At 39.0% G+C, this 25,331-nt stretch overlaps 1 protein-coding gene across 4 annotated transcripts; it reads right to left on the reverse strand.

The window, feature by feature from the left end:
- Positions 1–15,225: 15,225 nt before the first annotated feature.
- On the reverse strand, positions 15,226–21,761 carry Epgn (epithelial mitogen). 4 transcript variants are annotated; one of them, XM_052199385.1, is made up of 5 exons: positions 21,704–21,761; positions 21,094–21,180; positions 18,203–18,323; positions 17,090–17,242; positions 15,226–15,461 (listed from the first exon to the last, which is right to left on the reverse strand). In XM_052199385.1, exons 1-5 carry the CDS (start codon positions 21,744–21,746, stop codon positions 15,407–15,409), a joined length of 459 nt encoding a protein of 152 aa, XP_052055345.1. In that variant the 5' UTR covers positions 21,747–21,761; the 3' UTR covers positions 15,226–15,406. The 4 variants fall into 4 exon arrangements, with proteins under 4 accessions (XP_052055345.1, XP_052055348.1, XP_052055347.1 ...); XM_052199388.1 differs by lacking the exon at positions 17,090–17,242 and having other exon boundaries at positions 21,121–21,180; positions 21,704–21,746; XM_052199387.1 differs by lacking the exon at positions 17,090–17,242 and having other exon boundaries at positions 21,704–21,746.
- Between the last annotated feature and the right edge of the window lie 3,570 nt (positions 21,762–25,331).

Consider the following 25,331-nt stretch of genomic DNA (forward strand, 5'->3'; position numbering starts at 1 on the left):
TCAGTTTCGGACATACTTAGAGGATATCTTACAATCCTCTTAAGTGTTCCCAATCCAGTCACGTTGACCATCAAAATTAACCACCACAACTCTACCAGACCAGTTGAGAGCTAAACATAAGCATGAAAATCCACTCCTGGCTCCACAAAAGGTCTGTGCCTGTCTTACAATGCAAAATGTGTTTCATCCATTCCTGCAGATCTTCACAGTCTTAATGGTTTCAACATTGCTCAAAAGTCTCAGTCTTCACTAAGAATCAAAGCAAACAGTGAGCTGTAAGGCCCTCTGAAATGTGGAACAACATTTTACACTGTTAACGAACAATGGGGTGAAGTGACTGTTGGAAGAACAACAGGAGGAACAGGGGTACAGCAAGAACAGATCTTTTAGGTGAGATCCAAACACAGCTGGGCAATGGTCAAGCCTGTAGTCTGCCCAGTGTCAAGAATGTTCTGTGTAAGCGCATTGAGAGTGTTCAGTGTATGCGCGGAGCCCTTGCTTCTGGGATAAGAGGGAAACCCATGATGTTTCGTTTTATTATGACAGAACTGTGCTCTCACAACACATAGTTAGTCTCACTGAAGCAAGACTGTTCAAGTGTAAGTGCTTTCATTTTGTGCTTCAGAGTTTTCAATCTGTTGTCCAAGTAGCTGTTTATGCCTCTGAAAATATGTTGCTTGAATTATACCACAGATAATAAAAATGGTTTACTAAAACAGATGGGCTAAAAAGTAACTATAGACCTTTGTGCATATCCCCACACCAGGATTTGGCATCAGCCTTAACTTCCAAACATTTTATTTGCCCTATAGTGAAAAGGAACTGTTTATCGTATATATTCTAGAAAGGACTCTTGTTACATCGGGTTTTGTTTTGTGGTAACCACCATGTGAGTAACTTCACATGGATGACAAACGAGAGGGAAAAAACCTATGACAGGTCATTTAGCTTCAAGAAGTTTTGTACTTCTTGCTTGGGTCATACTGCTATTCAATAAGCTAGAATACGTATATTTGCAAAAGACTGAAGACAAAATTTCACTGGCTGGGTTTTCCAATCAAGTTCTGTCCATGGATTTCAAATAAGATGTTTTAGAAGCAATTTCTAAGAAAACCTAGGGTGAATAACATTTCAGAAAGAAAATATTTCATATTTTCTTTCATATTTTAAAAACATAAATTTAAAAAAATGACAGAGGTAGAGCAATATTGTCCTTGGAATGAGGATGACATGTTTCATTTTTTTTATGTATGTTATCAAATACTTCCAAAAGTGTCTTCCTAAGAATAACTCGTGTGTGGTGTGGTGTGCGTATATGTGTGTGTGTGTGTGTGTGTGCGTGTGGTGTGGTGTGTGTATGTGTGTGTGTGTGTGGTGTGGTGTGTGTGTGTGTGTGTGTGTGTGTGTGGTATTATTATTGAAAATGTGGGTTTCTAGGCATTCTGATTTTCTCACTTCATATTGGAACCTGGAAATCTGAATTTTAATGAAAGTCCCCTCACATAACTCTCTCTGATAGAGTTTGAGAATCATCCATGCAGCAGCTACATATAGGAACATGGTTGCCAGTCTTCCCCTGGATTTCCCAGGGCTCAGGCTCCTCTACAGAAGCACGGCTTATCGTAATGGTGAACACAGTCTTTCCAGATACAATAGCAAAGGCAAGTAAAATTCAAACCATGTTAATCTAAGAATTAAAATTCCTAAACAGGATCTATAGCTCTAGAGTAGAAAAATACCAAGAAATACGGATAGCTTTTTATTCTATTTGTATTTACATGAAGTTAGCTATAATATACATGAATTTAAAGAGTTGCAGAATCAATAAAGGATTTTGATATATCTGATAGAAATTGCTCACAATTTATTCATGAATTAGACAAGAAATATACAAAACTGAAATTCAAGTGGTTTGAGTACCAAAATGTCATTAATAACAGTAGTACATAAAATGTCTTCCAAACTATATATATAATTAAATTATTAATAATAAAACATTTACATAGGTGACTTGGACATTCAATCTTAAAAATCTATATTTGCTAAATAAACCAACTTTTAAGCTTTCGTGTTGTTAAGAGAGGCAGTTAGCTTGTTCACTTTCAATCTTCAGTCTTGGTTTTTTTAATTCTTTTTTTTTAATTTTTTTGTTTATTGAAAAGGGAAGTAAAAGGAAATAAAAACACTTTATGGTAAAATTAAAGATTTACATGGAACATATTTCAGATAAACACGTTAAAATTGACAATTTTCATGGAAAATTAAAGAGTAAAGTGGTAGACATGTAAAACATTGCTAACTTTAATTGAAATATGGCATAGAAACATTTTATGATAGAATTGAAGATTTACATGGAAAATATTTCTGAAAAATTATAGAAAAATGTAGAAAAACATGTTAGAATTGAAGATTATCATAGAAAAATTTACATAGATATAATAATGGTAGGTATAAAAGTATTCCTAAGTTGATTGAAAGTGGAATATAAACATTTTCTGATAAACCTGAAGATTAACATGGAAAATATTTCTGATAAAATTGAAGAAATATGTAGAAAAAACATGTTAAAATTAAATATTATCATGGAAATTATATAGATAAAGTGATAGGCATAAAGATAATTTTAAGTTGATTGAAGGTGGAATTATAAACATTTTCAGATAACATTGAAGATTTACATGGAAAGTATTTCTGTTAAAATTCAAGAAATAAATAGACAAACACGTTAAAATTGATGATTTCATGGAAAATTTTACATATAAAATGGTAGATATAAAACTCTTTCTAAATTAATTGAAAGTGGAATTAGAAACATTTGTGATAAAATCAAAGATTTAAATTGAAAACATTTCTGATGAAATAGAGGAAGTATATAGAAAGACATATTAAAATTAAAGATTATCATGAAAAATAATGCAGATAAAATGGTAGACATAAAAACATTACTAAATTAATTAATTAATTAATTAATCAATTAAAAGGGGGAATTATAAACATTTCTGATAAAATTGAAGACTTACATGAGAAATATTTCATTAGTCTAGGTCTTTTTATTGGGGAGTTGAGTCCATTGTTGTTAAGAGATATTAGGGAATAGTGATTTTTGCTTCCTGTTACTTTGATGTTATTTTTATATTTGTGTGGGTATCTTCTTTTGAGTTTGTTGGAAGATTACTTTCTTGCTTTTTCTAGGGTGTAGTTTCCCTCCTTGTGTTGGCATTTTCCATCAATTATCCTTTTGTAGGGCTGGATTTGTGGACAGATATTGTGTAAATTTGGTTTTATCATGGAATATCTTGGTTTCTCCATCTATGATAATTGAGAATTTTGCTGGGTATAGTAGGCTGGGCTGGCCTTTGTGTTCTCTTAGGGTCTGTATGAGGTCTGCCCAGGATCTTCTAGCTGTCATCGTCTCTGGTGAGAAGTCTGGTGTGACTCTATAGGTCTGCCTATAAGTTACTTGCCCTTTTTCCCTTACTGCTTTTAATATTCTTTCTTTGTTTAGTGAATTTGGTGTTTTAATTATTATGTGACGGAAGAACTTTCTCTTCTGGTCCAGTCTGTTTGGAGTTCTGAAGGCTTCTTGTATGTTCATGGGCATCTCTTTCTCTAGGTTAGGGAAGTTTTTCCTCTACAATTTTGTTGAAGATATTTACTGGGCCTTTAAGATGTAAATCCCCGCTCTTGTCTATACCTATAATCCTTAGGTTTGGTTTTAGCATCGTGTCCTGGAGTTCCTGAACGTTTTGGATTACCAGCTTTATGCATTTTGCATTTTCTTTTGACTGTTGAGTCGATGTTTTCTATGGTATCTTCAGCACCTGAGGTTCTTTCTTCTATCTCTTGTATTCTGTTGTTGATGCTTGCATCTGTGACTCCTGAATTCTTTCCAAGGTTTTCTGTCTCCAGAGATGTCTCACTTTGTGATTTCTTTTTTGTTTGTACTTCCACTTTTAGATCCTGGATGGTTTTGTTCAGTTCCTTCACTTGATTTTTTGTGTTTTCCTGTAATTCTTTAAGGGATTTTTTGTTTCTTCTTTAAGGGCTTCTGCCTGTTGACCCATGATCTCCTGTATTTCTTTAAGGAATTTTTGTGTTTCCTCTTTAAGGGCTTTTACCTGTTGACCAATGTTCTCCTGTATTTCTTTAAGGGTGTTATTTAAATCTTTCTTGAAGCCCTCTATCAGCATCATGAGATATGATTTTTAAATCCAACTCTTGATTTTCTGGTGTGTTGGGGTATCCAGGACTTGCTGTGGTGGGAGAACTGGGTTCTGCTGTTTCCATGTGGCCTTGGTTTCTGTTGGTAAGGTTCTTGCGCTTGCCTTTCGCCATCTGGTTATCTCTGATGCTAGTTGATATTGTCTCTTGCTGGAGTTTGTTCCTCCTGTGGGCCTGTAAGCCTGTGTCCTTACTCCTCTGAGCTCAAAAGTGAAAGCACTGCTGGGAGATCTCTCTCTCTCTTAGTGGACTGTGCACAGAAGGTTGTGGAGTCTCCAGGCTCCCTGGTGGAAATGGTGGTGGGAAGACTTCTGTCCCAGTTGCTCTGCTGATCTTAGGCCCTGTGTGCTCCTAGCTGGTCCCTCCCCCATCAATTTTTTAAATTCTTTATTGTGATGTTACTATTTTATTAGTTCTATCCATACAGAAAAATATTTAACTTTATGTTTGAGAGTTGAGGAACATTTGTGCTCCTCCACGCCTGAATGTTTAGAATACTTGTCCAATTTATTTCTATTCCTAATTTTTTATAAAATCATCTGAATTCAAAAAAATCTTTTGCTATTTTATGCATTTTAATATTTATACCATGTCACTGGATGCATTGAAAGGATCTTGAAGCCAAGTCTTTGAAGGAGCAGTTCAATGTGGTGTGCGGAGGGCGGTGTTCATCCAGGTCATCAAGCAGATCAAAACAAAAGGCTGTATCCATTGATAAGCACTCGAAAGTCATTCATAAACTAATATCCACTTATCAGTGACATGGAAATGTGTGTTCTTTTGTGATTGGGTTAGCCCAGAAGCTCTGAATACCCAAGACACAATTCACATATCAAATGATTCCCAAGAAGAAGGAAGGGAGGACCCTGGTTCTGGAAAGGCTTGATCCAGCATTGTAGGGGAGTACCAAGACAGAGAAGAAGGAAGGGGTTGATTGGAGAACCGGCGGAGGGAAGAGGGCTTATGGGACTTATGGGGAGGGGGGAACCAGGAAAGGGAAAATCATTTGGAATGTAAACAAAGAATATAGAAAATAAATAAATAAATAAATAAATAAATAAATAAATAAAAAAGAAAGTCTTTCATGTCATTATACGTGTATTTTCCTGATCACATTGGAACTTGGACAGTTGTCTTGGAGTTGGAAATTGTTATTGCTTTGAGCTTTTGTTAAACAAATGAAGCAAAAAAAAAAAAAATCCAAACAACAAAACCGGGTCTATGTGACAAGGTGACCTTATGAAACCTCAAAGGAGCAAAAATGTACTTTCCATAAAAGCCTTTGAGCGAATCCTATGTTCTGGGAAGAAGTCTTTATTGTAGTCACAGCTGGTGCATCTGCTGTTCAAGGTCACAGTTAGGACTTCCACGTATAGCTTGACTAGGCAACTCTGCTGTGGCTTGATTTGGAAATCCACACCCCCCCCCAGCAGGCATTTCAAACACTGTCCCCCAGCTTATGGGACTCATTTGGTGGCTCTGAAGACATTAGTTTGCAGGTGGGCTCTAGGTGGCAAAAGTGGGGATGGGCCTTTGGATCAGGCTGCTTCTCTTTCGGAGCTACTTGCTCTTGCATTCTTTCTATTCTTTCTGCCACTCTGAGAAGAGACAACCACATGCTCTGGCCACCACCAACACTGCCATAGGCAGACTCATTCCTGTAGCCATGCCTTCTCCTCCAGGATAGCCAGAAGATTCTCTGAAACAATGGGTCAAAATCCACCTTTGCTCTCATACAGTGTGCTGCTGAGTGTTTTGTTTTCTGTTCAGCTTGTGCAGTCTAGGCAGGCTACCACAGTCACGTAGCCAGTGTGTAACACACCTAAGATTTCAGTCTGCTAGCTTGGGAATGCAACCAGAGACAGAGACAACGTGGCCTCTGACAAAGAATGCTACTAAAAATTCCAGGCCTGATTTTCACTGATCTAGGTAGTTAAAAATCCCTGCCTTTCCTTTAAAGGCCATACGCGGTATTGAGGGTGGTGGAATGCTCTGTTTGCCACCCAAACTTGGGTGTGCAAGAAAAACACACGTAAGCCTAAACACACAGCAGAGGGAAATGGAAAATCTAAGTGATCTTCAGAAAGGGTGGCCACTGGGATGCAAAAAACAAACAACAAACAAACAAACAACTATTATTTTGGCCAAGTTCCACATATTGTCTTAGCCCTGCAAAGACAAAGCACTGGAGCATGGGTGCTTGCTGAGCTCCAAGAAGCACCTGAAAGCTAGAATGCTTGCTCACCCACCCCTCAGGACATTGGGACTGGCATTGCTCTGCAAGAAGTTCCGTCTGTCCAGCATACAGTTCCTGATTCTGATGCTTGTAGTACTTGCATAATTTCAGGCTCGGGGTGGGACAACTGAGGACACCACCTCTCTTGTCTCCTTCAGACTTCCTTTAGTCTGATAGTTTATTGAGTGTGTAGTGAACTCGTAACCAACTTCTTGCTGCTAAAACAAGCACAGGTTAGGCTAATTTCCTCACATTTGAACTGTGAGTCGAACCCAGACTCGCAAGTGTGCCAAATACAAGCTCCATTACTGAACCACACCTTCCAGACCAGCTTGGACCAATTTACTGCCATATTTGTGTCAGGGAGTAGAAATTATTTCTCCGCCATTTGAACACTTGATTGAATGTCAAGAGTTTGCTCAGAGCATAAGGAAAGGGGTGAGTGAGTCCTGAGGAAAGCAGGGACATCTGCACCTCCACATTAGCTCAAGAAGTCAGCAATGGAAGAGTGGAAATCATATTACATTTGTTAATTTATTTAAGAAAATTCTGCTTGTGAGGTCTCTAGTCGTTTACAGCTTGATAAAGGAATGAACAAGCGATGTGAAAACAGGAATCTGAATCCACTGTAATACGAGGCCTTGGTATTGTGTCCTTGCGACTTTTACCAAAATTTGGGTAGATAGTAAAGTTAATGACAATCTCCCCACATTCCTAAGTTCTTACATGTTAGGAAAGACACTTCAAATACTTAAAATAATTACAACTAAATGATTTAGCTTGAGAAACAAAGGCTGCAAAGATTTCAAGCCATGGTTTGTTTTAATGCTTATTTTGAAACGAGTTTATTTTGACGTAATGGAACAATTTGTGCATTCTTAGGTTTTTGTATTTGCTTAAGTAGGATGTCATCAGAGACAAATGCTGTATAGGTGCATGGAACTGTTGAGTAGAGCTGATGTGGAAACATACGTATATGCACACACGTGCACATATAAACACACACAGTTACCTTGGCTCATAGTTGTGTTTTGAGCCATATATATTCTTATCTGCCATTATAAAATTTCATCCAACTCAGTAACCCTGCCTCAATCATTTGAAAATAACCCCCAGTCTACAACTATGCCAACCCCTGCTTCCACAAGCAAACTGTAAGTCACTTTAAGATAAGTTTCTTATTCACAGTATCATCTATGTATGTATGCCTTGGCTATCTAAAATGTAGACGACTGTGTGGTCATCTTTATTGCTGTCCTTTGCTTGTTTGTCTCATATGCTATTGATAACACTTTTTCTACACTGTTCTGAAACCCTAATTTTTCCAGTAAATCCTGTAGGTGCTTTTTGTTCTGCTTGGTGGTGTGACATGTCACTTTGTCATAAATGTATTATAGTGAGTTTAATCACTTATTAAAATGGCACTGCTTGTCCACATACAACAGCTATATAACTTAATTTCATTCTAAAATAAATCTGTAGGTATAGTCTATCCACTTTATGAAGGAAGCAGCTATGACTAAAAGGGAGACAATTCTCAGTCTCAGTCACAAAGCTAGAAAACAGTTGGATTTCTGACTAATATTGTAGATCCTGCTTCAAACAGCCTTGATCAAGGTTAGCCAAGCCTATGATGTGCTAAATACAGTATCTTCAGAAAGGCCAGCACCCACCTGCCTTGTTAAGTAGACAGACTTGAGATCACTCCCTTCTGTGGCTTAGTAAAAGAATGTTGCTAAACATTGCTTAACCTTGCTAAATTTTAGTTCCTGATCTGACAAGACAGTCATAACAAAGTACCCAGGAATCACTGAGTATTTCTTCTATAAACAGGCATTATCCTCTTCCAAGTGGCAAAGCTTAAGTTTGAAGAAGTTAAACCAAACAATAAGAACCACAACAAAAACCAGACCCCAAACTGAGATCATGGTAAGGCACGTTTAGGGGACAGAGGTAAACCTCAATCTGTTAAGCTGAAGGGACTTTTTCTGTTAATTGGTTCACCCTAGTGTCCCACAGTAGTTTCCTCCTTGCTGTCTCTGGAACCAGAAGATGGTGTATGTAAATTATTTGTCTCTCCGCTTTGTTCTACCAAAGGATGCATTGGTATTACTATCACCATTGGGACTTAGTCAAGAACACAAATATAACAGGATTTCCCTCTTCATCTCTGTGATATATGGAGGGACTACCAAAGATGCTAATATTCTAGCAGGATTTGCAATATGCATTGCAATCAGAGGAAGGGGAGATGAGGCCCTTCACACTGCTGAGTGAGGAGTCCTCACTTGGTGTGATATACAATTAGAAGTCAGTGTCACCCAGAAAGATATGCATGGTATGTATTCATTTATAAGTGGCCATTAGCAATAAAGTAGAGGATAACCATGCTATGATCCACAGACCCAAAGAAACTAAGTAATAAGGAGGGCCCAAGGAAGAGTATGAATCTCACTCAGAAGGGAAAATAAAATAGACATCAGAGATGGATAGAGATGGACCTGGGTGGGAGAGAGGATGAGGAGAGGAATGGGGATGGGGATCAGGGATGGGGACAGGGCTGGGAATGGGCATTTCTGGGACTAGCTGCAGACCTGGGATGGGGAGGCTCCAGGAAGTCAACAGGAGTGAACCTAGCTGAGACTCCTAGCAGCTGGGGACATGGAGACTGAAGTGTTCACCTCCTGAAGCCAGTCAGGACTTCCAGTGGAGGACAGAGACATCAATCCACCCACAATACCTTCTACCCAAACTTTGTCCTGCCTACAAGATGTGCATGAATAAAAATGGAGCAGAAATTGAGGGAGTGGCCAACTCAATGACTTGAGACCATGGGAGAGAGCCAACCCCTGACACTATTAATGATACTCTGATGTTCTTGCAGATAAGAGCCTAGCATAACATCTGAGAGGCTTCATCTAGTAGCAGATGGAAACAGATGCAGAGACCCACAGCCAAACATCAGATGGAGCTTGAGGAGTATTGTGGAAGACTGGGAGATAGGATTGAGTGAGCCTGAGGGTTCAAGGACACCGCAAGAAGACCTACAGAGTTAACTAACTTGGGCCCATGGGAGCTCACAGAAACTGAACCACCAACCAAAGAGTATGCAGGAGCTGGACCTAGGTCTCTTACACATCTGTAGCAGATGTGCAGCTTGGTCTCCATGTGGGTCTCCTAACAATTGGAGCTGGGCTGTCTGATTCTGTTGCCTGCCATTGGATCTCCTTCCCCTAGCTGGACTGCCTGGTTCAGCCTCAGTGGGAGAGGATGCACTTAGTCTTGCTGTGAACAGAATTCCCAGGGTGAGGTGTTACCCAAGGGGATCTTACTGTTCTCCTCAGAGAAGGGGAGTGGGGTAAACAAGATGAGGGATTTATGAGGATGGGACTGGGCAAAGAGGAGGTGGACTGTGTATAAAGAAAGTTAATTAATTAATTAATTAATTAATGAAAAACAATTGACTAGTATCATTAATAATAACAGTCAAAAGGAGGCGTTAATAAAGATATTTATATCAGTTGTGGGGCAGGGGGGATGGGAGAAGCTGGTGTCAGGCTTTGAACCAGGAGGTGACTTTAGCAGGCTAACTCCTGAGAAGATACACCCAGCATGTACTGTAGCAGAAATCAGCTAGGGATGTGGGCCGGGCAGTGTCTGAGTCATCAGATGGCCCCTTGCCAGCTCCCAGGTGAGTGTGGCTTCTCCTACCAAGTACATTCCTGGGCAACCCTTTGATCTGAGGTTTCCTCAGCCTTGTGTGAGGTTTGCAGTACAACAGGGCCCTCTACAGGCCTCTTGGTAATTAGCTTTAGAGGAAGAAAGACCTTAGCACTAATCCAAACACCCAAGTTGGCAGATTTAAAGGAAGTTGGAATTGGCAGCCCAAGCACCAGAAGCCAGTTGACTTTGAGGACTCAAGAGTTCCTAACCACAGCTATGCAAGACAGTTTCTCGCCTTCTCTTCACAGGAAAATGCTTTGGCTTCTAAATGTGGGCTTGATTTAAAACAAAAACATGGAAGCCAAAGGAGATAAGGTCTGTGCTTGGGATCTTCCTGATAGCCATCGCAGTGTTGTTGGTTTTTTTCCCCCCTCCATGTTTCTTATAGCCATTTAATAGAACTTCATATCCAAAGGACTCCATGGAATTAAACATAGACTACCAGGAAGGACTGCATGAGAAGCCTTGTTAACTGGAGTGACACAGATATTTTTTGTATCTCAAATTGTTGCCTTAATCTATTCCATCAAAATTTAGTGTTTTTCTCTAATTTGGTTACTACTGAATTCTCCTGATACTTTGGAAGCTTTACTTCTAGTCTCCTACCACCAACGGCAGTCAAGTGCACCCAGTGAAGTTAACAGTGCCAGACGACTCTTGTCCACAGAGCAATCAGGGATATTCTCAAATGATCTTTTTATCCCTTGAGTCTCGAGAATAAACCCGGCTTTATTTCCAGTCTCCACAGTCTGTGGACTCTCCTGTCTCCATCCACAGGCTCTTCAATCCTGTTCTGGCCCCCACCCTGAGACTGGTATGAATATCTTAATCTGAAGAGGACAATAGGGGATTTCTGCGGTTGATCCTTGACAAAGGCTATTATACATTATAAAGAAAGGAACAGTTTTTCATTTGTAGATCTCTTGGCTACCTCTCTAAGTTCACCAAGAAGTTAACCGGCAATATGAATTTTCCATACCCTGTTGGGAAACATCAGGTCTAGGCTACAGCGTAGAGAAAGCTGAACGTTGTGTTGTGTGTCCTTGAACAAGTCTGCATAATTAAACGTGGGTCAGTCAGGTTAATTAAAGCAGTGCTTTGAAAGCCTCAGAAATAAACGCTCAGCTCATAAAGGGCAATGCTAGTCCACTAGTGTGTTCCTTTGATTTGTTAAAGAACTTTCTATTGACTCAATACCTTTGTGCAAATTTAAAAGTCTAAGGATGCCATTCTTTCCACAAAGATCTACATCTTGCAAGTGATTTGGGTTTTTTTGTTTGTTTTTTAATATTTTTTAATTTATTATATGAAAGTACACTGTAGCTGTCTTCAGACGCCAGAAGAGGGTGTCAGATCTCTTTTACGGATGGTTGTGAGCCACCATGTGGATGCTGGGATTTGAACTCATGACCTTTGGAAGAGCAGTCAGTGCTCTTACCAGTTGAGCCATCTCTCCAGCCCGAGTGATTTGTTTTTAACTTTTAATATTTGATTGTTGTTGTTATTGTCACTGTTGTTTTGTTTTGTCTTTAAGACAGCCTAGATAAGTAACTCAAATTGTCTTTGAAGAGTTGAGTTTGCCCCCTCTGCCTTGGAAATGCTGGGATTACAGATGCACCACTGATCCTAGCATCTCTTTAGCAACTCCCTGAGGACAAAGCACTAGGTTAGCTGTAGCTACTTGCCTTTGATCTTAATGGGCATTTCAATCTGCATACATCAGTGCTGATGTATCTAAGGCATAAAATTGAGGCAGAAAGGCCATGTTGTGTTTAGATAAGACATGAAGGAGCAAGGCCATCCACCACCTTATCATGTAATCGCATTCCTGTCCCTGATGAGCTGTTTCTTCGGAAGCAGCAGGTATTGCCCTCGGTTAGGTTATGGAGCAAAGTGGAAAAAAAAAAAAACAGGACACATTGTTTTTTAAAGCATGGGTCTTCACAAGACTGGCTTTTGTGGGTCACTAGTTGCTCAGAGTCCCCCCGCAGTCACCGATCGATTTGAATAATACAGAACTATCATCCAGGACTTGAAAAGTATGCTCTTAAATGTGCTACTTGGATAGATCTGTGCCAAAGGTTTGGACAGAAATGTGGACTCACCCAGCTTAGCAGTGCCAGACTCTGACAAATTCAATTTCAACACTTCCACTCCATCTTGGCAGATGTTCATATCTGATGTCATCAACCAGTGATGTAAGGCAGAAAGAGTGGTATTTTGCAATAGGGCTTCTGGTAACCCTTCCCACATGAGTGGGTTGCAAGCTATCAATATTTATATCACACGCAGATAGCATGTAGCATTTTGTAACGTCGAGAAGTTAGTTGATTTACTCACGAGTCTTCTACACACATGAATTGTCCTTGTGTTCAACATTTACAGTTTAAATTGCTGATGTTTGTCTTATTTTCATAAGACATTGTTTTTCAATTAAGTGTAATGAAGGAAAATCTTATTGACGTCACTGAAATGGACATGTCAAAATTAAAGGATTAGATCTGTATGGTGGCAGGAAATTCTAAAAGATGGGTTAGTTTATAATCTCATCCTACAAAAACATGATCATAGAAAAAGCTAACTTGGGATACAGTGACAAGCTTTTGTAAATATATATGCATATACCAAGCTAGTAATTTTACTATATATATATATATATATATATATATATATATATATATACACACATATATATATAATGTAAAGATATGTATATATATTATAAATATATAGTTATATATATTGTAAGTATATACATAGTTATATATACTATATATATTGTAAAGTTACTAGCTTGGTATGGATAATATTACAGGATTTGCACCACCCCTATCATAGTCTAAAGTACTACATAATGAAGTACTCATGAATGTGGCTGACCTAAAGATGTGCTCTTACAGAACTGAGAGGCAGACACAAGGGGAGGAAAAGGGGTAATGAAGGAAGCTCAACTTCTTTATCTGTCTGTTTTTGTCACAAACACCATAAACATATCATTGATGATCCACCTACACAGTTGAAAAGGTAGTTCTGAGGCAAAGGCTGTATTAGTTGTTCTTCTCAGAATATTATTACATATATATTTCAGCTTTTTGTATGTGCACAGAGGTTGCCAGATGTTCCTTTGGCTCCATAGGTATGTCAGAGATTCTTTTCCAAAAAAGCACCCCCTGTTGTTAGATTAGAAGATCTTGTTCTACAATAGCCCATCAACAGATGACTTTCATAAATTCTGCTCTAGGCTTTTGTGTTGTTTTGCTGAGTGTGTTTTATATCGTTAATAAATAGCGCTCTCTGAGTGAAGAAGAGTGAATGTGCGTGTTGCTGGTTTTTGGAAGGAAGGGGCTGTTTTTGTTTTGGTTAACATTTTGATTTGACTATATGGAAGTCAACTCTCTGATGTTCTAACTTGGCATCATTGCATCTGAAACATGTAAGCACTTACAGACAGTAAGCATGTGTGATCATTTATGGTGTCTCCTGCCTTTCCTCAAGAGGTAGTTCTCGGTCAATTGAAATCAGGCCTGCAGTGCTTCTTTCTGGACTCTCCTCTCCTCAGCTTTTCTATCTCTTTTTGAAATGCTCAGGAAGAGGTAGCTTTCTAGGTGTGGTTACTGGAGTCACTGGGTGGAACCAGCACTCCCCACCCCTTGGCGTGAGGTAACCTTGCACATGCAGATAGTGCTGACAAGCAAAGCAGCAGCATTGCATTCCTTCTGGAGGAAACACAAAGACAAGGAAATTCCTTCTCTTCAAAGGAAAGCAGGATGCTGTGTTCTTAAAGGGGGGATGAAAAGCTATGTTAATATATGCATGGGTCTTATGACTAACTACCCTTGTAGCCATGTTTAAATCTGATTTTTCTTTTAATTAATCTCACGATCAAATTTGTTCTGCTTACAAGAAAAAGAAATAAGCCCATAGTTCTAGACTGAATCCAAAAAGAAAAGACAGTAGCTGCTATTACTTTGTAATTTCATTTTATATTTCTTTTCAAAATAAATTATTGTTTTACAAACTGAACATTGCAATATATACTTAGGATAATATCCAGGGGTATTTGAGGGTTAGAAATGGGGCTGAGAATGGGCGCATTGAGGATAATCTCACTTGCCATGCATATATAGGAGTTCTTTTTAGTTCTATTATAGTTCAGTTTTAGAACTGTAAGGGTCTTGTAGAGAATGGAACCAAAGCACAAAGAAAGTAAGAGACTAGCCCAAGACGTAGCAGAAACAATTCCAAAGAGGAATACTGATTCCCCGAATAAGTATTTCTACGACTGTTTCTTTTTTTCTTTCTTTCTTTTGTTTTTTTTTCTTTTTACCTACGTGCAAATATGCTATCAACCCGTAAAAATGGTTACATTCCACATGCTGGTGTTCCTATATCTAGTTTTCAGTTTCCATTTTGGGAACCATTGTAGGCTTTTAGTCGTTAGATGAATTGTAGGACTTCAATTCAAGTGATGGATACCAAGTATGAGTCTTCCAGTGAAAGGCAGAGATGATAAGCGAAACCAGCAAGGGACAGATGAGCCCACACAGGCTTTATAATCCATATAGGAACAGTTGCTTTGCCTGCTCTGGACTTGCTTTCAGGTGGCTTTCAGTCCTCAGGAATTCACCTGCTTATTCCAAACTACACAGAGGAAGTTTGTAAACTGTTGTCATAAGCTGGGTGTGATTTATGATTGCCTTGGATACTCCATTTTCTTTTAGTGGTTTAGGTTTAATGCATATTTGGTTCCCTTGAGGAGCCAGGCCATTCATTGTTTTCATCTAAAAATAGATACCCAATTCCCTGAAGTCCCATAAGGACAGACAGTTCGTGATTAGGTCCATCGAGATGGGTGGCCCAAAATGTAGAGTTCCTGAAGAACCCAGGAATGGCATTACTTTGACTTGATTGGTGTGTGGTATAAAACAATTAAAATGAAAATTCACATCCAACATGGTCAGAAGTATGGAACAAATCTTCCTGCAGTGACAACAACTACCCAACAGCAAACCCAAAGAAGGGTAGTGAACTTGGCTTCTATTACTGTAGTTCATTTCCATAGCTTCCATGGCACCCAACGATGACCGAAGCTAAGAACCTATGGTCAGTTATTGCATTGTGACCCAAACTTCCATTATTTTCAAGTTGGCTTATCACATTTTGTATCATCCATTGGAGTCCCTGTTGCTTTTGACAAATGGCTTGATGACTATGTCTTATAAGGCTTCACAATGGTCTCCCTCCAGAGCAGATGATGTAGGGTGATTTCAGATTTAGACACCTAAAACAGAGAGAACATTGGTTTCCATAAGAGTGTTGTGTTGATCGTTATGGATTACACATACCAGCGTGCTGCTGTTAACAGCTGCGCTCGGTGCTCTACCTAGAGGCCATTTATCACTCAGTAACAGGAAGTAACCTATGCATAGTAGCATCCTACTCTAGAGGATTACCTAGGGCCAACCGAGTGCCTGTCCAACAAGTTTCTACAAGATTGTAAGACCCTGATTCCTACCCCACTGTGATCATCATGACCCATGATTGAATGAAATGAAGTGTTAAAACCAAGAGGGACTCCTCTTTGGGATCGGTTTATGATAGCATTCACATCTCATCTCTCCCTGTGGAATCAGACTGAGACTGCACTGGAGCTGAAGCCACATCTTTGCTTAGCAGCTTTGGCCTATGTTGTCTTCTTTCATTAGCTCACTACACATTTTGTTTTAGCTGTCACACCACCACCACCACCACCACCACATGCATAAGCATCTCCATTTCCAGATCTTCATCTAGAGAGCCTGACTTTCCACGCTCAGCTCTTGAATGTATACAGATCTTTCCTTCTCCTCTACCTTCCTCCTCCTTCCTTCTCTTTGCTTTCTCCCTTCTCTTTCTCATTAGTATTCTTCATCTCTTTGACCAACATAAAGCTAATCAAACACATAATCAATTCTGATAGACATCTATTAAGCAAAACAAACATTTCTAATTTTGGTCATGGAATTTTAGTTGCTGTTTTTTTAAAATGAGAATAGTGAAAGTACTATAATACAAATATTATTGTAAAAATATATTTGTTCTTAATGTGACTCTCATTAAATTTTGATTTTTTTCCCTAGTTGTGTGGATTTAATGAAAAATAACCAGTATGGGGAAACTAGAAATAATATGTTAAGTATATAACTAAACTTGTCTGTAGATTAAGTTCTTAATATTGGGTTTTTAGCAGTAAACAATATTGCTAAAGATAACTTCCCTTGTTGTGTAAGGAGAAAGTGGCCAATGTTTGTCAAAAGTTTTCATTCATTTAATAATCATTTCTTTTTTTTCTTTTTCTTTTCTTTTCTTTTTTCTTTTCTTTTTTTTTTTTGAGACAGGGTTTCTCTGTGTAGACCAGGTTGTCCTCAAACTCAGAAATCTACCTGACTCTGCCTCCCAAGTGCTGGGATTAAAGGCATGCACCACCACTGCCTAGCTAATATTCATTTCTTAATTTTCTTTTTACTCAACAATATTTATGTTTTATTGGACACTAAATGTCTACACATCACTAAGATATATTTAATCTTTGCCTTCTAAAACCCTGCTATCTTTCCCACTTAGAACTTTAACATGGGCAAACATAAATAAGAAGAAAGGAAACTGTAAATTTGCATTGTTCTAATTGTATTGGTAAGGTTTCTTTCTTTCTTTATTTCTCTTTCTTTCTTTCTTTCTTTCTTTCTTTCTTTCTTTCTTTCTTTCTTTCTTTCTTTCTTTCTTTCTTTCTTTCAAGTACCTGTCTAGGTTCATGAAAAGACACCAAAAATCTCACAGAGGGTCTTCTCAGACACATCAACAGTAGGGACTCAATAAATATTTGTCAAGTGAACACACACAACCAACTGAATTCTTTGTCATTTTTCATACCTTTTTCTTACGTAGCAATAGAAGACAGCAAGAAAAGCACTAATCAACAATCCGACACCAATCCCAATTGCAATGTATTTTTCATAAGAATCCACAGCATATGAAGTTAGGGTCAAATGCTCACATCGTTCTCCAGTATAACCAGTAAAGCATCTTTAAAGAGAGAAAAGAACTGTAAAGCCTACAGTGACAGAAGTACCAATGAGTGATGCATTTCAAAGGATGAGTAAAGAGACATTTGGTAAGGCACATGGGAGCTAGTCCAAATATGAAACAGCCTGCACTTTAGCACAGTCTATTCAGTGAGGCTTCACACACTCCCTCGTTGATAGGACAGAAAGGTAGATTGCTTCTCAAGAAACTGAGTAAATCAGTGTGGGGTGAGAGGGTCATAGTAGTTCCAGGACTTTATCTTCATAAATAGGGTTTCTTCTTGTGGGAATCTGTCTCATCCTGGAAACTGGTGAAAGTTCAGAGTCACTTTGTATGTTGTTAGAAATGCAGATACTGACTTAATAGTTGTAGATCTTAAAGTCAGCATTCCAAACAAGTTTCCAGTTCTGTGTGTGCCATAGTCTGGGAACTAGGGTGTTGAGTAATATGGATAAGTAGTTTAGAAAAAGAGATGTCGTAATATTCAAATACAATGGCTAGTCACATTCAGATCAATCAGTGTCCCCCCCCTCCTGCCCTTCATCACCCTATTCTTTTAAAATTATTTTTGAGATTATAATATAATTATATCATTTTACCCCATTCCTCTCCTGCCTCCAAGCGCTCCCATGTACTTAAAAGGAACATGGAATTTGCTATGAGACTGTGTCTCCTAGAAATGACAAGCAACACCCATGAGGTCTCCCCAACACAGACGCTTAAACATGACTTGGACAAGGACAACATCAAGAGACTAATGTGGACCAGGTTGAGGTAGGTCTCATCATTTCTCAACCCTACACAAAGAACTATGGGTAACTAAGGAATGTTGGGAGCAGGAGACATAGTCCTCACCATGGAAGTACAATACCTATTGGCCATCAGCCACTGTTTATAGTGGACAACACAGAACAGTTGCGACTGTGCTAGGTGCATCACCTTCTCCCATCTCTCAGTTACCTGCAAATGGCTTTCTTCAGTTCATGGTGGAACACACATGCTCCATTGATGCAGTAACTATTGTGGTCTTCCAGACAAGCATGGGAGAACTTCAGAGCTACACTGTCTTCTATGTAGTCAGCTAGGAAAAGGAGATACATTAATTAACAGCAAAGTGTGTCCAACTTTCATAATACATGTTCAATACATATGTAAAGAGACCTTTTATTTTAAAAACATTTTAGATGCTTTGTCTTTTGAAATGTTGGGTGTTTTGGGGGGTAGGGGGAGGTGTTCTATCCAAGAGGTTGGGTTCATGTCTCTCCACATATTGTTAATTAGTTGTAGAGTGGAGATGAATTAATGATTGTCCCATTCTTTAGAAGCTACACAATAAAGCATAGAGCCGAGATGGTCAAAAGGTGGCAGCATTGGTTCTAGCTTAGGAGCTAATTTTGAACCATGTTTCCCAGCTGTGTAACCAATGCTAATTAGAGCAGAAGGCTTCATATCACTTCGCATTTCCTCTGTACATCCCTCTGGAGTAATATGTCATCACCTAGGGATGTAATTTGGCCCGATAATAAAATAGATGTTTATTCCCTCTTTAGAGGAAAGGATGAGAATCCCCTCTTTTACTCTTCCATGAACTGCCAGGAAGTGACATGTAGAGAGGGAAAATTTTCATTGATTAACCAGAAAGGGGCTGTTACGACTGATGAGAAGCCAGTGTGGGCTCAGATGGACACAGCTAATAGCAACACTACAACACACTAAATGAAAGTTCTGCTCGGTTAAGAGGTGTTGTGGCAAAGCCATGGGGGTGGGATCTGTAATAGCTTTTTCTTTCTTTCATTTCAGCTCTGCAAAAAATGACCACAGTGTGTAGCTAGTGATCAGAAACCTCCTCACAGGACACCTGGGTCAGGAAAGGGTACTCTGGAAAATCATCTGGGATTCAGGATGTCGCTGGTGCTGGCATGCCAGACACAACACCTACTTGTACTGTCCTTGGTGCTTATGCAATGGGAAAGACTCTTAGGAAAAACCGCATAATTGAAGGGTTGCCATCTTTAAACTTCTCTTAAGCACAATTGGTGGCATCTTGTAGCCTGTTAAGTGCATAAGTCCACCTCCTTACTATTAGTCATTCCTTATGCTATACTGTATGTGCATTCCTACAGAGGCTAAGACAATTCTACTTGGGTGTCTTTAGGGAAAAAAAATACAGACCTAAAAACATTCCTTCTCATGTGAAAAATACTAAATCACTATATACTAGGGTACCAACAAGAAACCATATCACTTTGCTTTGAGAACACACACCAGAACTTAGCGTTGACATTCAGTTTGCTGACTGGTATATTAATGTACTTTTAGGAATTTATTTGGAGACATTGGAATTTCTCATTCATACTGTGCTAAGTTCCTCTTAATTCAAGACAAACCAAGTTCACTTAAGCAAATCTAAAGAAGGATTCTCTAGAAAATATGAGAATTTGAAAGAAACCATTTCCAAAGGAAACACACTGCAGAGAGACTCTTTTTCCCTTCAAGCAGAAGTTAGTTATAACTTCATTAAAACATTTACAAGATATCAGCTGTATATTTTTAAGTTAAGAAGCAAAATGAGAGACTATAGAACAGTGCTAGATGCTTAGCAAGCTCTGCGGTTCATCCCAGCATTGCAACACAGCCACAAAAAGTACAAAAATCTTCCACAGAGAAAGCAAAGGAAAGAAACAGTTCCTTCCTTTCTTCATTGCTGTTGTTATGTAAATCAGAGACTTCATTTACAGCTCAGCAATATGAGAGAGATAAAGGCTAAGGGCGGAGGTGCTGGAAACATGTGTATGACATCAACCACTGAGATGAAACCACGTCTTTAAACGTTCCTATCCTTTGGTTGTGAGCCCAGCCTTTAAGGGCTGAGCCATCTCTCCAGCCCATCTTTACGTTTTCTACACTTTCTGCTTTACAAATCAACATCCAAAAATCAAATGGGCAGCACATTTTTTTTCAGGTGTTTAAAATTATTGGCAAAATAAGGATCAGTTAGATATTCTCCTTTTTCATTTTCAGAAAAAGAACCATTTGACTTCACGTTCTTCTATTGGCTAGACCCTGGAAACAAAATAGAGTTCCTGGGTCCTGATCACAAACCATAATCTTTCCATCAGGGGCCGTGAGTTCTGTGTTCTGTGAGAATGAGTTCTGTGAGAGTCATTGGCCATTCAGACTCAGGCCTTGACAGGAAAGGAACTTTCCAGATTCATCTCTAGTTCAAATAAGCATGAAAGCTGTACCACAATGCCACGCGCGACATGGCAAGAAGTCTTTCTGATGCGCACACTGAGATGGAAAGAAAATATATGGCCACCACCACTAATAACCAAAGTGGGTGGAAGAGATTAGGAAATGCAGCTAAAACGATGACCATGAGCCACAAGAAAAGACCTTCCCAAAGATGAAGAAAAGCACTGCTTCTTGGAGCTCTGATTTCTGTGGCTGCTAAACTTCCTGTTCCAGATCAAAATACAAGGTCTCTCCTCCAGAATGTCAAAGTCATATTCAATTATACCCAGAATAAAAGGGTTACTGGAAGTCAAGCAGAATCCCAGCAGAACCAATGGCAGGATTCACATTTAGAAGAATAGTGGAAGACGGGCAGCTTTTCTCTCTCCTGCTTCACTTCTTTCTCAAAAAAAAAAAAAAAAAAAAAAAAAAAAAAAAAAAAAAAAGCAACCCTTGGCAGGCACGCCCACCTGTCACTTCAGCATAACATCATCTTTCTGAAATAGCTGATTATCTAAAAAATTTTAGTTACAAATTTTCACGGGTTCTCTATCACAACGCAATTTTCTGTCAAAAGTCTTAAAGAAGTCACTTGAGATAGAGTGGGAAGAAGATACCTTCTGTGCTGTTAAATGTCCAGTTGCTCTGCTGCGCTGTGCCAGGAGGGATCGCTTCTGCTTCTTCACCCAACGCTGCCTTCATTGCTGTGGTGGGTATGGGGTTCAGGGGAGGAAGAACATCTTTCACAGGTGAGCTTCCTTTGTATATTAACAACAGACCCAAAGGGGTTCTCATCCCAGGGTTCCCATCTTCTGTTCTGGTTCTAACTCATTGTATTTATTGCGAGCCAGAACCTGACAAGGGCAGTTCCAGATTACTTCTTAGCTGTCCCCTTGACAAGAGTACAATTATGGAATACTGAAATGCACTCATTCTCAGGAGAAAGTTCATGTATTTACATAACTCGTTGAATCACCACGCACAGCTTACTGTAGGGCAGTAGCTGTTATCAAATGTGCTTCAATTATGTAAAGCAAACACTTAATACTTCAGGTGCTGAGAGAGAGAGAGAGAGAGAGAGAGAGAGAGAGAGGCAAGTATTCTATAAAAACAGAATTAATCCACATGTTCCTTGTTTTGATCATTGCCAGGAACAACTTTGAATCCAGAGAACTAAATCGTTATATTTTAAGGTGGGACAAAGGTAACAAAAAGGGAATTACGCACCTTTGAACAGGAGGCAGACTGCGATGGGAACCCCCAGAGCCATATCCTGCAGCTGCTGAAGTTCTTTGCCTGGTCCTCCGAGACGGAAGGGTGGAGGGTTTTTATTGCACTCTCTGAGTCTTTCTTCCATTTATATTTCACGAAGCGTCATCTGGCCGTTCTTACCAATCCAAAAACTATGTGCTCCTGGCAGCAGCTCGAAGCCTGCGGGCACTCGCACACTTGCACAGGATACCTACGTTATCTAGAGATGTGATCAAGTTCCCTCTTGAAACACTGGTTTCCTGTCACCTGTGGGCATAATCGTCCATGTCAACGTTCTTAAAACTCAAAAATGAATGCAAATGCAGAAAAGTCCCTGCTGCTGTGAACTGAACCACAGCTTTCCTAGTAGACTATGAAGGATCACAGCCAAGATACCTGCAGAACAGCAGACAAAATAATCTGTTAGGGTCTGTGAAAGTCCCTGATGCTACCACGATGACCTTTCATTATGGCCTCTGAAAAAAGTACTAAGTGTATTTTAAAAATATTTTGTTCATATGGTTATAAAGAAGAATCAAAGTTTGGTTTAAAAAAAGTTTCTTTCATTTTTATTTTTGTTACTTAGCTAGATTTATGATAAAGTTTATTAAGTAAAATGGCTTCTAATACTATAACATTAACCTTTATGTCATTCTGGCATTTAATGCTTTATAAAGAAATCAGATAAATTAACTGCTAAGCTCCAGGATCAACAGTGCTTAAATCTGTCCTCTTGGTAGGCTGCAGAGAATCAATATATTAATAATATTGAAACTATGTATGGTGGTGATAGCCATTTTTCATTGAGGTAGCCTCTAGTTTGGCTAAATCTAGTGAGCAGCTAGCCTTAATTGAATACAAACACAAGGTTTTTTTGACCAGTAATGATTAAAATGAGATTACAAAAGCCCAAATATGAAATTATGCCTATGCCTTTTTGTTTAAACTGTAGGGGTTACTTGTAAATATTTTACTGCCCCCCAAATAACTTTGAATATTTATGAATATAGTTTGCTGAAGTGGCATCTTTCTTCCTGGAATTTTGTTTGCTTATATTTTCTGAACCTTAAAAACTTGTTCAAGATTGGTTATCATGTGAATCATGTCCACCAAGCAAAGTAGATTTATCAGAAAAGATCCTCTTCTATATTTAAATAAGAACTTGGCTTTAGAAATGACACAAGCATGAGCCTGTCACAGGCAGTACAGCGTGGGCAATCACTCACCACCAGAGTCATCACTTGAAACTATAAGAATATGTACCACTTGGCTTTCTTGTGCCTGCACCCTGGAACTCTAGTTTTGTGATTTTAAAGGACTATTTAATACGTCAATTTCTGGGCATTATTTTTCACAAGAAAATAATAGTTGAATTTAAACTTAAAGAATTGTCTTAGCACCTTGTGGATAATTTAATACATAATCAACTAAAGAGTAAAATACCATCACAGGTCTTTTGACATTCCTGGGAAAATGTTGGTATCCTGTTGCTATCCTATCTATCTATCTATCTATCTATCTATCTATCTATCTATCTGCCTATCTACCTATCTACCTGTCTACCTATTTATCAACTCTCTCTCTCTCTCTCTCTCTCTCTATATATATATATATATATATATATATATATATAATATATATATGATATAGAGATATATCATCTATCTATTTGTCTATCTCTGTGTATCTTTGTATGAGAGAACAAGAAAAAGCAAGAGGAACAGAGAGAGAGGGAGAAAGAGAAAGGGGGGGAGGGAGAGAGAAAGAAACCAAGAACTTTATCTTTGGATTTCCAACACCCATGTAATAACTAGCAGTAGTAGTACATACCTGAAATCTCAGTGCTGGGAAGTAAAAAGGAGAGCGGTCCTTGGGGGTAGATGCAGGCCAGTCTACTTGAACTGGTAAGTTCTGGGTTCAATGGTGTGCATGTTGGTGTTGGTTGGATTTTGTCAACTTGACACAAACTTAGACATATCTGGAAAGAGAGAATCTCAATTGAGAATTACCTCCATCAGACTGTCCTGTGGATATGTTTGTGGAACGTTTTCTTCATTAATGACTGATACAGGCCCTGCTGACTGTGAATGGTGCCACCCGTGGACAAATGGTCCTGGATTCTATTTTTACAAAGCAAGCTCAGTAAGCCCTTGAGAGCCGGCCAATAACGAGTATTCTTCCATGAAATATGTTTTCGTTTCTGACTCAGAGTTACTGCCTCAAGTTTCTGCCTTGATTTCTTGATTTTCCCCAGTAATGGACTGTAACCAGTGATATGTAAACAAATAAACTCTCCCCCCCTCCCCAGGTTGCTTTTGATTGTGGTGTTTATCACAACAAAATAGACCTAACTAGGTAATAAATAAATAAATAAATAAATAAATAATAAATAAACTTCAGATAACACAGATGAATGGATATTCAAAAGGTTTAAATCTGGGTGAGGGCGTAGCTGAGTGGTTGAGAGTGTAACTACATGAGCAAGGACTTGTATTTAACCCTAGTACACAAGAAAAAGAAATGAGTAGAGAGCGGCAGAGGGAAGGAGGAAGGGGAGGAGAGAAGAAAGACTCAAGTCACAAGACAACGACCATGCATTAGATAGGACTTTAATCTCATTTTCAAATCCTTCATCAGAAGGCCTTCCTATCTTTCTAGCTGGGTCCTGTGGCATAAGTTTCTGTAGAGATTACAAAGGAAGTCCCTGAACTCCAAGAACTCAAAATTTAAATACATCTTATTATTAAAAGAAAACACACCAACGATTAGAGGAGCTGAAGTATTCACTCATGTCAGAGTACACAGGTGAGTGCGGAGCTCTCTGAAGAGTCCCACTGTGGGCCAGGCCACATCTAGTCAGTGCTCTGCCATCTTGGCATCATCCTTGGCACCCATTGATTCTGGGGAATAGTATTACGTCATCCTACCTCTGCTTGTCCTCTGGGGTATGTATTGATGGATCCTACTTCACTGTCTGTATGAGCGTCACTCTGGTCCTCTCACCAAAACGGTCCCCTTTTCCAATTTTGAAGGGTAGAGAGATGCACACTGCAAGATAAACTCCCTGGTATCTTCATTTATTGCAAATATGCATTGAAGCAAATTAGAGTTAAGAAAAGGACGCTCCATAGTCACCTTTCCTCATGTCACCCTTCCTTTAGAGCATCCATCTCTCTCCTCTGGTCATAAGCACCTCTAGTCATTTATTCTGCTCTTTGTATTTTGGCACTTCTAGTTCTTTTGGCTTTGTTGGTCTTTCACTAAATAACTTTCCATCTAGTTATCAGCAAAAAGTGTTTATGAGGATTATATATCCTGCTATATTTAGCCTGTAATTCTTTGGAATTACATTGGCATTTCTGCAGCCATGACACTGGGCAGCACAGAACTCTGTTTGTGGAAGCAGATCTATAGAGTGCATGTTTTCTTTCCTTCAAAAACTAAAGTCAGCCAGGGAGCATACATGTGTAATGTGGTAGAACTGACAACTGTTGTGTGTCAACACAAAGGGCTGTGGCAGTTGAGAAGTGGAACTCCATTTTTCATGGCAAAGTCTCATTTGGAATGAATCTTAATAAGTAGGATTCTTATAGGTAGTGATTTA

The sequence above is a fragment of the Apodemus sylvaticus genome, chromosome 11 (genome assembly GCF_947179515.1).
Source record: "Apodemus sylvaticus chromosome 11, mApoSyl1.1, whole genome shotgun sequence".
Classification (NCBI taxonomy): Eukaryota; Metazoa; Chordata; class Mammalia; order Rodentia; family Muridae; genus Apodemus; species Apodemus sylvaticus.

Bases quoted from the DNA above. Each gene is read 5' to 3' on its own strand.
- Epgn (XM_052199385.1), bottom strand. From the start codon at position 21,746: ATGGCTCTGGGGGTTCCCATCGCAGTCTGCCTCCTGTTCAAAG. The intron at 21,181-21,703 runs GTGCGTAATTCC...TACCCACCACAG, and splicing joins AGTCTGCCTCCTGTTCAAAG to CAATGAAGGCAGCGTTGGGT. The intron at 15,462-17,089 runs GTATGAAAAATG...TCTCTGTTTTAG, and splicing joins TATTGCTACGTAAGAAAAAG to GTGTCTAAATCTGAAATCAC.